A 12,624-nucleotide genomic window follows, 5' to 3' on the forward strand; every position below is an offset into this window, starting at 1 on the left:
GTCGTGTCTACGGCTGCCTTCGCGGGGGGCCAGCAGGCTGTGACCCAGGTGGGTGTGGATGGGGCCACCCAGCGCCCCGGCCCCGCTGCTGCCTCTGTGCCCCCAGGTCCCGCAGCGCCCTTCCCACTGGTAGGTGCCCAGCAACCCCTGGGGGGATGGAGAAGGGACACTGACTGTTCTTGGGGGAGCCCCAGAGGGTGGGGCACGTGGGACCAAGATGCTGCCTTCAGGCTCTCAGGTACAATCTCTGTTCTGCACAGTGAAACCTGGGGCAAGATCTTTGGAACATGTTTTTTTTTTTTTTTTTTTTTTTTTTTTTGTGAAAGGGGGATCACGGTAACAGGAAAGTCTCTTAAGGGTTAAAAGTGGGTCAGTTCACTAAGTGATTGTTGAGTATCTGTCTAGTTCCAGGGCTGTGAGACACCGGGTAGAGTGGCACACACAGAGGGGTTCCCCACTCCCCCTAAAGAATGCAGTAAACATCAAATATGGCAACTAGGGGATGGATTGGGGAACAAAGATGGCTAAGGGTGGCCTCTGTCCTCCTACTCCCTAGGCTGTAATCCAAAATCCCTTCAGCAATGGTGGCAGCCCGGCAGCTGAGGCTGTCAGTGGGGAGGCACGATTTGCCTATTTCCCAGCGTCCAGTGTGGGAGATACCACGGCTGTGTCCGTACAGACCACAGACCAGAGCTTGCAGGCTGGAGGTAAAGGAAGGAAGGGGCCAGGGCGGAAGGCAGGGGAGGCAACAGGCCTAGCAGGGAGGGAAGCTCCCCCAGCCACTTTTGACTCTGTCCCCAGTTTTAGCACTAATCCCTGCTTTCCCTGCAGGCCAGTTCTATGTCATGATGACGCCGCAGGACGTGCTTCAGACAGGAACGCAGAGGACAATTGCACCCCGGACACACCCCTACTCCCCGTATGTGCAGGAGACCTCGTCCCAGGAGTAGGGGACACTGGGAGGGCCTGGTGTGGGGGCCCAAGGAAGGGAATGTGTTTTTGAAATCGGAGCCAGGCAGTTGAGTACATGGCAGGCAGTTGGTGTATTTTTTGGTCGGTTTTTGTTTCTTTAGTTTAAGTAAAGAAAATGCCATATTCTCTCTTCTCTCTCTCTCTTTTTCTCTTTTTCTCTTTGCATATGGACATGTGTTGCAGAGATCATTTTTAAGTCTGACTCCTTAATAAACATTTGGACCAATAGGCTGGAGGTAACATGCGCCTATTTTTTCTTTTCTAGGAAAATCGACGGAACCAGGACACCACGGGATGAGAGAAGGAGAGCTCAACATAATGAAGGTAAGGTCAGGGTGGAGCTGCTGGGCCTCATGGGCACAGCCTGGCCCGGTGCTTGGAGTCACAGATCAGCAGGCATGCGACAAGTGCGTGAGAGGTGCTTGTCGAATGCTGGAAAAGCAGAAGTGTGGAGGTTCGCTGTCGCGAGCAAATAGGCAGGAGGTGTGAGCTGCAGTGTGTTTAACATCCTGGCTAGTGACTTTGAATTAATTACTAATGTTTTAAATGGCAAGTTTCACGTTCACGTATGGATTTCCTGCTCCTCTTGGAAAGTTGGGTTGGTCTGGCTCACCTGGACCTGCCTTCCCACGAAGCAGCTGTTTTGCTCAAGCCCCCCACGCCTCTGCCAGCCTAGCTTCCAGGAGTAGCTCTGGTCTGAGAGAGAGCACATCTGAAGATGAGACTGCAAGAAGTCCATGTCTCTGGCTGAGGCCAGAGCATGTCCAGGGGACACTTCCACCCAAATAGCCATCATTCAGCAGATATTTCCTGGAGGTGGATACTAGGCTGGGCAGTACATGCCCCGTGCCAGGTCTGGGGCCTAGTTTGGAGTGTCCAGGAAGCTCAGAGTAGTTCAGGCTGTTTGACTGAACACTGACTGGGGGATCAGGTGACGTTTCCCCCAGGGAAGTGGCCTTTGGGAGTGCCTGTCCAGCAGAGGGAAGCACAGGAAGGCAGCGTAGAGTGAGGTTGCCTCGTGGGTGCTGGTTTGGTTAAAGCAGAGGGGTTCTGTGTGGAGCGCTCGGGAGGAGAGAGCCGGGAGGGTCAAGGAAGGCCTTGAACGTCAGGGCGAGGACCTGAGAGTCCTAAAGGTGTTTGATTGGGGGGTGGGCTTACGCGGCTGTGATCTAAGCTGCTCAGTGGGTTCAGGCATTCATTCAGCACATACATGCTGTGTGCCAGCCCCTGTTCTAGGCCTCAGATACAGCAGCAGATAATGGAACAGACACCTTGGCTCTCACAGGGTGTTCATTCTGGTGGGAGAGACAGAAACTACAGAAAGCTACAATAAGACGTCAGGGAGCGTAAGTCATGTGTCACGTGAAGGAAGATGAGCCCGGGTAAGGAGATGGAGGGTTATGGCGGCAGTGTGCTCTGTAGGCCTCTCTAGAAGTGACGGTTGGGCAGGGCCCTGAATGGGAAGAGTCCCAGGCAGTGAGGGACAAGCAAGAGCAAACCCCCAGGCCTGGGCTGGAGCAGACTTGGTGTGTCTGAAGAAGAGCAGGTTTCAGGAAAGATAAGAGGAAGTTGGTGGGGTCGCGGGTAGCCTGGCCAGGGCCGGGTCACGTGGGGCCTCGTCAGAGGCCCTCCCGGGGTCCCCATTCCTAGATTTTTATTCTGCTTCGAGGGGAAGTAAGCAGAGGGATTGTGTGTGGAGGCTGGATGGTGAGGGTGATGGGGCACCAGAGCTTAGGGAAACAAGAGTTGACTGCAGCTGTGGGCCTCAGACAGGGCGGGGCCTGAACGGGGCTTGTGGGGGCCCGAGCTGTGGGGCGGAAGAGCACAAGGCTGCAGAATCAGGATTTCGTGAATCAGGCTTTCATGACGGGGTCAGGTTCATTTAAAGGGAAGGGGTGAGTGTGAGCTTGGTTTTGGGTGTGATGGGTTTCAGGGGTCTCCAGTTGGCTACCTGGGCAGTCCTGGCTCTACTGCGTACTGATTGTATGACCTTGGGCTGGTTCTTAACCTCTGCGCCTGTTTAGTCTTCTTAAGAATGCGTTAACATGACTGACTACCCCAGAGGCTCGTAATGAGGGTGCAGCACGTTGAGTCGTGAGCCCCCAGCAGGGTGGTATGCCGTCTGGTAAGACCACGGCTAACGATTCTCGATTCTCGGGAGACCAGCCAGCCACCCTCCACCCTCCTCGCACTCTGCCTCTCACTGGATTAATCCAGCTCCAAAGTCTTGACTCCTCCTCATCCTGTAAAAATCAGTCTTGCTGTGACCTTGCCCTTGCCCTCCAGCTGTGGCCTGTCCACTCTCTCCTAACCTGCAGAGTGTTTGACCCACCCTCTGCCTGGCCTCCCCATACCCTTGGCAGTCTGGCTCATTTCTCTATCAAAACGGCTCATTTAAGGTCACTCGTGATGACCTCATTGCCAAATCCACTGGCTTCCTTTCCTGTCTGTGCTCCAAGCATCTGACCCTGCCCTTTCCCCTCCTTTTGGGAATGTTCCTTTCTGCTCTCCCTGCTCTGATTCTCTTTTCCAGCCTGCTCCTGAGGGCAGGGCTTCACAGTCACGGCTGTCCTCACGAGGTGCTGAATGGGTAGGTCGGAGGGGGAGCTTGGGAGTCTGTGTTTCAACAAGTTCCCCAGGTGACTCTTCACAATGGGTGAGGTTTGGAAAGTGCTTTGGCTGTTAGCGTTTCTTGAGGTCCAGCCCCTTCTTCTAGGGGTCTCAGGAGAGTGAAACATCAGGCCCAGGGATGGTCAGTATCCCCGAGACCCTATCCCCGGTTGTCGGTGTTTGTTGTTTCTCCCGGGAGTGCGTCTGCGAGCTTTATCCAGAAAAGTATGTGATTTCAAAAAGGAGAGACTGCCCCCTGATGTCCTCCCAGGGCTTCCCCCGCCCCCTGCTCTGCACAAAGCTGTCTTTCTGCTCCATCTCTCTGGATCTCCACACCCATATTTTGAAGTGCCCGTTCAAAATCTCCCATTTCTGGTTGTCCTTGAAACACCTCACACTCAACTTGTCCAAGACAGAACCTTCTGTCCCTCCTTCCCAGAGCCTCCCTTTTCCAGAGCAGCAGAAGGCACCCCTGTCATAATTACCGCGGCTGGACTTGAGAGCCAGGCCACTTCAACTCTGCCCTCTTCCCTCACGTCCACAAGCCCTGAGACGCTGTGCCGAAGTGGACCTCAAATCAGCTCTGTCTCCTTTTTCCCTCTTTCCCACATTTCTTGGTACCACAGGGGCCCATCTCTGGGCCGCAGACGCTTCAGGGGCCTGAGGGAGTCAGGATACTTAGTGTGGCAGAAGGGGGAGTGGTGACCCCTGTGGAGAACTGGGGTCTGTGTGTCTGCCCTGCCTGAAGGGTGGCTTCATGGTGCCAGCCATCGCTGCCGTGTCAGAATTTGGGCCCACTACTGCCAGAACCTCTGAGAAGCCAGAAATCCAGGTCTTTATATGAAGTCTGATTTTTGAGTTGCTTTTTCTATTGCATCGGTTTCCACTCGTACTGTTACTAATTTATTTCTTCTGCTTAGTATGGGTTTAATTTGCTGGGGGTTTTCCCCCAGTCTCTCAAGATGATTTTAAGCCTTTCTTTTTTCTCAGTTTAAGCCTTTACAGTTGCAAATTCCAGTCCAATGCTGCTTTAGCTATATCCCATTTGGATAGGTTGTGCTTTCTTGTCATTCAATTAAAGATATTTCTAATTTTCCTTATGATTTCTTCTTTGACCCATGGGTTATTTGGAAGTGTGTTGTTTAACTACAAATGCTTATGGATTTTCTGGCTATCTTTTTGTTACTGATTTTTAAGTGAGTTTTGTTGTGGTCAGAGAACATACTCTATGTATATAATTTCAGTTATTTGAAATTCGTTGAGACTTACTTTTACGGCCCCAAATATGGTCTATTTTGGTGAAAGTTTCTGTGTGTGCTTGAAAAGACGGTGTATCTGCTGCTGTGTGTGGAGTGTTCCGTCGGTGGTAGCTACGTCAGGTTGATTGACAGTGTTCAGGTTTTCTATCCTCATTTTTTTATCTACTTGTCCTGTCAATTGCTTAGGAGTGTTGACATCTTACATTTGTGGATTTGCCCATTTCTCCTGTTAGTCCTGGCAGATTTTGCTTCTAAATTGTGTTTTAAATGTTGTATGGGTGTGACGTAAGCCTTCTGAGGAACGGACATGGCCTCGATTTTAACTGGTCTTCCTCCATTTCAGTTGTGCCGAAGTGGTCTTCCCAAGCCACGGGCCTGACCACATTGCCAAGAAAGGCCCTAGACTCAAGGGCCTAGACCCCTAGGGGAAGAGAAGACAAGGTCCAGACCTGCTAGCAGGGCATTCAGGGATTCTCAACCTGTTTCTACAGTCTATTCCTGCCACCCTGCGCCACCCCCTGCACCCTCCAAGGTGTTTCCATATCACCGTTTCTGGGTTTCTTGATGCCTGTCGGCCTGATGTCCTTCCTCTCAGAAACCGGCCCAAATGTTTCCTTTCTAAATCCTTCTCTGAAGATATACCCCACCTCACTCCATGCAGAATGCATCGTTCCACCCTGGTGTTCCCCAGGCACTTGATACTGTCTTCAGTTATAACACACAGTCCTGTGGCGTCAGTGTCTCCTGTTCACGTGCATGTCACGCTGGTGCTGTGAGTGCCAGCAGGACAGAGGTTGAGTCCACCGTGGACTTCAGCCTCGCGGAGTGCCCTGCACACAGTAGGGCAGGCGGTAAGTTTTGAAGAAGCAAATGCGAACTGCTGTCCCCCGCCCCCCATCCCTGCCCCCGGTGGCTTGAAGTGAGGAGTGTGTGTGGGATGCAGCTGCAGCGTGGAGCCCAGGCTCAGGAATGTCGGGATGCGGGAGGGTAGGGGAAGGACCTGGGCAGCCATCTGCTCTAGAGCTCCTCAGCTGAACCCCTAGAGTGGAGCGCGCTGCTGAGGGACGTGGTGGCCAGGGCTGCCAGACCTGGGCAGACCCTTAGCTCCCCTGCTGTTTTGGACCACAGAGTCCCCAAAGACCGTAAGACAGGGTCGTCCTCGCTGGGAAGGTTCACTCACCACAGTAGTGATGGGGTTCAGGTCTGTGCACTCGCTGACCCCAGGGCCAGGGTCAGGCGAAGCTCAGTACTGGGCATCAGTCTTACCGTGGTAGGGGGAGGTTTCGGCGGAAAGAGAGGATAGTGAGGGAGGAAGCGAGTCCACGTGAGAGGGTGTTGTCACCGAGGCCAAAGTGGGGGGCTCGGTCAGCAGCGAGTGGGCAAAAGCAAGTGCCGGAGAAGACGGTTGGATGTGCCTGTTAGTGGCCAGGCCCATCCTTTGCGGGAGCAGCCGGGTCGAGGGGTGGGGCTGGCCTCAGCGGAGGGGAGGAGTCAGGGGCAAGCTTCAGGCCCACTCCATCTTTCTCACGCTCACCCGACCCCTCCCCCAGTCTCCCAACCCTGAGAAAATACCCCTTTGCCCTCCTTGCCAGGTCCGAGCTACAGTCCCCGCTCCTCTGTAGACACCACCTGCATTTGTCCATGGGCTGCCCTGGCAGGGCGATGAGAGTATGTGGGTGAGAGTCGCAGGGGCAGCTGGGCTTTCTTGTGTGTCCCCAGCAGTTGCCTAGTACGAAGGGCTGGGATAGCTTTGTTCAGTGACCTCCAAACCAGGGGTCTCAGGCTGCCGTGCAGGCAGACCCCAGGCCGCCGTCATAGGTCGTGACAGGCCAGATGAGAAGACAGGGCAAAGACACATACGAGTCCTGCCTGAAGGGGGCAGCTTCCCCGCAACTCAGCAGACAGAGTGAGATTGTGGTGTTTTATGAAATAAATCACAAATCTGGACTTTTCAAGTGAAATCTGCCAGTAGTTTGTCAAACCTGGCCTTCAAGAGAGGGTTCGTAGCATTTCTTTCTGGGTGACCCAGTGCCCTGATGGGCCAGGCCCCTGAGAGCCTCAGTGCCAGCTGGGGAAGCTGAGACTTGCTGCGGGAGCCCTGGAAAAGGACTTCCAGTGGAGGTGAGACGTGGTCAGACCGTGATTTTAAAGATGAAAAGAGAAATAGGATCATGGGGCCCAGAGCTGTGGGGAGACCTGAGCACCATGGAGAATCAAATGCAGGGGCCGTGGGGACTGCAGAAGGGTGCCCGGGTCCTGTGTAAAGGGCTCTGGCCCGTTCTTGCCTGCCAAGAACACGTGCCCACTGTGGCCACAGCTCCAGTTTTCAAAAGAGGCCAACTGTTAGGTGAAGTTTCCTAATTTTTAAATGTTGAATCAAATTTTTGAAAACACGCTGGGCAGGTAAAGCGAACCCTGCAGCCCCAGCTGTCGATTCTGCCTTGAGGTACGTGTGGCACTTGAGGGTTCCTCTTGAGGAGCGACGTGGAGCGGGCTGGAGCCAGCTGCCTGGGTTCAGATCGGAGCCCCGCACTTGCTGGCGGTGTGCCCTTGGGTGGCCTCGGCTCTCGTGGCATCTGCCTTAGGAGGTGAGTCGCCCGGGCACAGAGGGAGCGCTGCGAACATAGCCTCGTTCTTGCTGTCCTTGCTGCAGTGGAGCGGAGGCGGAGGGACAAGATCAACAACTGGATCGTCCAGCTTTCAAAAATCATTCCAGATTGTAATGCAGATAACAGCAAGACAGGAGCGGTGAGTGCCCTCCGGCCCTCAGTGCTGTGGTGGCCCGTCCCCGACCCCTTGCGGGGAGTCTGCCTGGCTGCCAGAGGCGGGAGCCGCCCGGGGCCGAGCCGGTGGTCGGCGGCGGGCGGCGGCCAGCGGGCGGTGCTGATGCTCATGCCCACCCCCCAGAGTAAAGGAGGGATCCTGTCGAAGGCCTGCGACTACATCCGGGAGCTGCGCCAGACCAACCAGCGCATGCAGGAGGCCTTCAAGGAGGCCGAGCGGCTGCAGATGGACAGTGAGCTCCTGAGGCAGCAGGTGAGCGGCAGGCCTGGGCGGGTGGCGAGGCGCGCCCAGGAACCCCAGGACGCGGGGAGCCAGCCCCGGCTGCCTGTGCCCCGTCGTGTCTGGCAGATCGAGGAGCTGAAGAACGAGAACGCCGTGCTCCGCGCCCAGCTGCAGCAGCACAACCTGGAGATGGTGGGCGAGAGCGCCCGGCAGTGACGCTGTCTGCCGCGTGCGGCGCGGGCTGCCTCCGGGCCCCTGCCGTCCCTTTCCCCAGCCCTTAGCACAGAGAGGGACAGACGCCCCTCCCCCAGCTGCGTTTTTTATAGTAGATTTTTAACAAAAAACGGGGAGAAATAATGAATTTCTGTGGATAAGCACCCACTGCTCTCCTCAACTTGGAAACAATATCCTCCCTGCCCGTCTGTCTGTCTGTCTCCCTTCTCCCGGCCCCTACTCAGCCCTGGCACTTCTAGTGGTCTCACCTGGAGGCAAGAGGAAGGAGGACAGAGCCCCTGCCATACCCCACTGCCTCCTTGGACTCTAGAGGTACTGAGACAGGGTGCTTATGGGAAGGAGGGGAGCCTTTGGGGGGCCAGCCCTGGGGCCTGGACCTAAGCAGGGAGGCCATGTCCCACCCCACCTCTTGTTTCTGGAACCCTGCTCCTCTTTGGGTGTGTGAGTGTGTTCTAATTTTCTTTATGGAAAAAAATGGACAAAAAAAAATAGAGAGAGAAAGAGGTATTTAACTGCAATAAACTGGCCCCATGTGGCCCCGCCTTGTCTGTCTGTGTATCTGTCCATCTCAGGTGTGGGGAGGGAGTCTGGGGTCTGTGCAGGGCTCCTGAGGGCAGGGCCTCCCTCTTGTGTTCGTGGCTGTGTGCTGGTCCCTGCCATCCAGTACCGCCTGGTACCCAGTCCGTTGGTTGTGTGGACAAAGGAATTAAGGAATGAATAGCCTCGTGGAGGCCCCAGGTGTTGCATATGTGGTGTGGGGGACAGGGGGAGCCAGGGTCAAGGACATGTCTCATGTGTTTGGAGGAGAGGCTGGGGTCTTCCGTGTCACCAGTTCCTAAACAGGACTGGCTCCTGGCCCTGCTCTTCTGGGCTGACGCCCTCCCCTCTGCATCAGCCAATGGTGGGGCCTGGCCTTGAGCACCCCCACCCCCAGGGAGGGCAGTTGGCCAGGAAGCCAGGCTTGGCCCGTCAGCCTGTCGCCTTGCACTGCAACTCTGGCGCCTGTGCTGTGACCCCTGCCCCTGGTTGATGATGAAACCTGGCCTGAGTTGAGATGCAGTGGTGCCTGGCAGTGCTGGGGGATGCTGCTGTGTCCCCCCGTGCAACTCCAGCCACTCCCAGCATCTAGGCCTGGTCACCTGACTGAGCTCGCCACGCTGCGCCCATCCCAGATGCCCCCAGCTGGTTTCTTCCTTCCAAGAGCCCTGTCTCCTTTCCTCCTCTGTCTGAGAGTGAGGTGGTGTGCAGCCGGAGGGGCCTAACATAGAGTGAGTGGGGAGGCAAATGGCAGGGAACAGCATTACTTCCCAGGGGCCCCACTTTTGTGCTCTTTGAGTGGCCCTGGCAGCAGTTTGGGGCCAGAAGAGTTCATTCCTTGATGGCACCATCCCCAGGCTCGTAGGGTTAACACTGGATGGCCCTAGAGTGAGTCGGAGAGGGAAAATGGCCAAGGGGCCATCTCTGGAGTCAAGGTTTGCTGTTCTCCTGGGCCGTGTGCACTCTAAGATGGTTCAGGTCATGGGTAGCAATGAGGTTGCCGCAGTCAGGTAGCCTCGGCTCAGCTCCCCTTCCCATGGTGGGCGGGGAGCCGGCCCTCCGAAGGAAAACCTGGGTTGTTAGTGTTTGCCAACGTCTGTGGTGTAAGTACTCCCACATCAGCGGGTTTCAAGGTGCCAACACGATGCCCATAACTTTGGAGTTGGGATGGGACGTGCACAATCTGCTCATTGAGCCATATGAGCCAGGTCCAGCAGACCCACCGTGCCCTCCTGTGTTTTTTGGGAGGCAGGAAAGCCTCCCAGTCACAGGCCCCAGTCAGGGGCACAGGCCCCAGTCAGGCTGCCCGGGCTGAAGTCCCGACTGCCTCTGGCTGACCGAGCTTGGGCAGTGCCCTCATCTTTGTCTTCAGCTCCTCTCCTGAAAAGTGAAGAAAGGAAGTCTCAGGTGGGCATGGTGGGCTCCTCTCTCAGGAGCAGGATCTAGGAAGCCTGGCCCCTGGGGTCAGTGGCTGAGAAGGCAGCTAGCACCCTGAATACAGAGCAGAGCCCAGGATGGGTCAGGTAGGAGCTGCTCAGAGGATAGGTGGCACAGGCTGAGTTAACCCAACAGCGAGTCAATACACCTGCCGGCTCATAAGGTGCAGTCAGATGTTAGCTATTACTGTCACCACTGTCTTTTTTGGCCAAAAGTTCGCAGGAACATTTCCCAGATACCAGGGCCACATCTTAAGTTTCTGACACTTGAAAAACCCTACAGGTGGTGCTTCCCTGGAGGTCCAGTGGTTAAGACTTTGCCTTCCAATGTAGCGGGTGCGGGTTCCATCTCTGGTCGGGGAACTAAGATCCCACAGGCCTCATGGCCAAAAAACCAAAACAAAACAGAAGCAATATTGTAACACATTCAATAAAGACTTGAAAAGTCTACACACACACACAAAAAGACCCCATACGTGTTCTGGGGGCCCCTGTTGACACAGACTCCTGCACGTGGCCGTCACGGTGTTCCCTCCCCGGCAAGTGACAGCATGTGAATGAGGAGGCCGGGGAAGGGTGGGGAAGGAGGGCGCTTCACTCCTGCTCATCGACCAGTTCAGCTGCTGGGGCAAAAGGTGGAATTTTTTCTGAAATCAACAGGGTGATGTCATGTTGGGGAAAGTGTTTCCCAGGTGGCTGGCAAGAGGCGTGTGTCTGTGGTCGCGTCTGTCCCACCTCCTGGACACACCTCTGCTGGCTGAGGGTGACACAACCCTGTTCCCTGTCACTGTTCCCGCTTATCTCTCCCGCCTTTTCGGCGCCACCACCTTCTTGGAAATGAGTTGGGCCAAAGGGGAGGGGGCTTAGCATCCCCGCCCCCCTCCCCCAGGAGGCCCCATAAAAGCAACTGTAACTGGGCTCCCAGACACCAGAGCAAGTCCTAGACGTAACAGAAGGACAGCCAGACGGACGGCGCAATGGCACTGAACACGCAGATCCGGGCCGCCTGCCTCCTGCTTCTCCTGGTCAGCCTGACCAGTGGCTTCGTTCTCCCGCCCCCGGTGAGAGCCCATAGGGTCTGGGCCCAGGAGGGCAGCCAGAATCGCAACGGAGAGCCAGGCCCCTGGGAGGGGACAGCGGAGGGCAGCAGGAGACCCCAGCACGGGCCAGAGCTCAGGGCAAGCAAAGGGGGACAGGCAGCTGCTCGAAGTGCAGAGATGGGGTAGTGAGTGGCAGGGACTGGGGGGCCCTGATCTAATTCCACAGTCGTTTATTGAGGGCCTACTCTGTGTTAAGTCCTCTTTCCTCTTCTAGACAGTGGTGACCAAGCAGTGAACAAGGTAGATGAGAGAAGAATATTCTCGTGGAGCTTACATCCTGGTCAGGGAAATGAGTCAGTGAACTTAAAACAAGTAAACACTTGTGTTTAGTAAATGCTATTCGTGAATAACATAAAAGATGGTGGGAGAGTGATGATGTGGGTTGGCTTCTTTAGATGGCATCAAGGGCTGGCTCTTTTGTGAGAAAATGTTATTTGACCTATGACAGGGAGGGGAAGAGAAGGGGGCAGCCAGCCAAGACCAAGGTGGGGCAAGCATGGTGTACCTGAGGACCAGAGGGCTTGGTAAGGGAAGGAGATGGTGCTTGGAGATGAGACCAAGGGGTGGCCATGCCACGTCTTGTGGGCAACTGTGCAAACGCTGATCTTCCTCCAAGCACAGGGGAAGCCCTGCAGGCTTTTAAGCCGAGATCTGACGGATAACACATTGGGAACGGGTTGTAAGGGACAAGATACAGGCAGGGACTGGCATCCAGGCCACGGAGAGTGCTACGGAAGAGTGAGCAGCTGTGGAGAGAGAAGACAGATCTGGGATGTTTGTAGGCAGGAGAGCCACCCGTGGGAAGGTGCAGAAAGGCCACAAAGTAAGGCCACTCCTAGGATTCCAGCTGAACCAGCGGACGGCAACCCCTGGGGAGGAGCTGGTCAGTGGGAGCGAGACTGAGAGCTCTGCCGGGGCCCTGCCGTCCTCAATTCCCCTTTTGCTTTCACAGACAAGACAGCTTGCAGACCTCCAGACCCAGGACACAGCAAGAGCCGCAGCTGGCTTGACGGTGAGGTCCCCTGGCACTCCCTTCAGAGCCTCCCACGCCTTCCCATGCCTACGCCCCGCTCACTGCCCTTCTTTCCCACAGCCCGTGCTCCAGAGGCTGAGACGAGACACCCACTTCCCCATCTGCACGTTCTGCTGCGGCTGCTGTTATAAAGCAACGTGTGGGTTATGCTGCAGAACATAGAGCAACCCCTGCCGCCCTGCCCCCAGTCCCTTATTTATTCCTGCTACCCTCCAACCCTCAGTGAACGGTCTTGGAATAAAATGGCCGGTTCTAGCTCTTATTTTCCAAACCAGAGTCCATTGTCTTCTCCCTGCCAAAGGCCTGTGCCAGAGGCTCCTTGTGGCCCCTGTCTTGGGAGGGCCAGTGCTCTGTGGGGTGTGCGGGGTTGGTGTGTACTGGGGGTTGCAAGGAAGCTTGTTGAAGGATATTTGGTTTCTGTTCTTCCCCATCTTTCC

At 55.6% G+C, this 12,624-nt stretch overlaps 2 protein-coding genes across 3 annotated transcripts in view; both read left to right on the top strand.

Annotated features, from left to right (window-relative positions):
* USF2 (upstream transcription factor 2, c-fos interacting) overlaps window positions 1-8,617 on the top strand; it is a 9,463-nt gene extending 846 nt beyond the window's left edge. Inside the window, exons 4-10 of one of the 2 annotated variants that reach the window (XM_007470981.1) lie at window positions 1-129; window positions 557-707; window positions 832-919; window positions 1,238-1,296; window positions 7,495-7,589; window positions 7,749-7,877; window positions 7,974-8,063. The exon at window positions 1-129 is cut by the window's left edge and continues 99 nt beyond it. In XM_007470981.1, coding sequence (XP_007471043.1) covers window positions 1-129; window positions 557-707; window positions 832-919; window positions 1,238-1,296; window positions 7,495-7,589; window positions 7,749-7,877; window positions 7,974-8,063 — 741 coding nt within the window. Of the gene's footprint in view, window positions 130-556; window positions 708-831; window positions 920-1,237; window positions 1,297-7,494; window positions 7,590-7,748; window positions 7,878-7,973 lie in introns of both variants that reach the window. The other variant, XM_007470982.1, reaches the window with a different exon arrangement.
* A 2,414-nt stretch (window positions 8,618-11,031) lies between these two features.
* HAMP (hepcidin antimicrobial peptide) lies at window positions 11,032-12,349 on the top strand. Its single transcript, XM_007470983.1, has 3 exons — window positions 11,032-11,115; window positions 12,107-12,166; window positions 12,248-12,349. The coding sequence occupies exons 1-3, from the start codon at window positions 11,032-11,034 to the stop codon at window positions 12,347-12,349; spliced, it is 246 nt and encodes an 81-aa protein (XP_007471045.1).
* Window positions 12,350-12,624: the final 275 nt, after the last annotated feature.

Source organism: Lipotes vexillifer, unplaced genomic scaffold (genome assembly GCF_000442215.2).
Source record: "Lipotes vexillifer unplaced genomic scaffold, Lipotes_vexillifer_v1.1 scaffold182, whole genome shotgun sequence".
In the NCBI taxonomy this organism is placed as follows: Eukaryota; Metazoa; Chordata; class Mammalia; order Artiodactyla; family Lipotidae; genus Lipotes; species Lipotes vexillifer.

Coding starts and splice junctions, on each gene's coding strand:
- HAMP (XM_007470983.1), top strand. CDS start 11,032: ATGGCACTGAACACGCAGATCCGGGCCGCCTGCCTCCTGCTTCTCCTG. Junction 11,116..12,106: donor GCTTCGTTCTCCCGCCCCCG/GTGAGAGCCCAT, acceptor TTGCTTTCACAG/ACAAGACAGCTTGCAGACCT. Junction 12,167..12,247: donor GAGCCGCAGCTGGCTTGACG/GTGAGGTCCCCT, acceptor TCTTTCCCACAG/CCCGTGCTCCAGAGGCTGAG.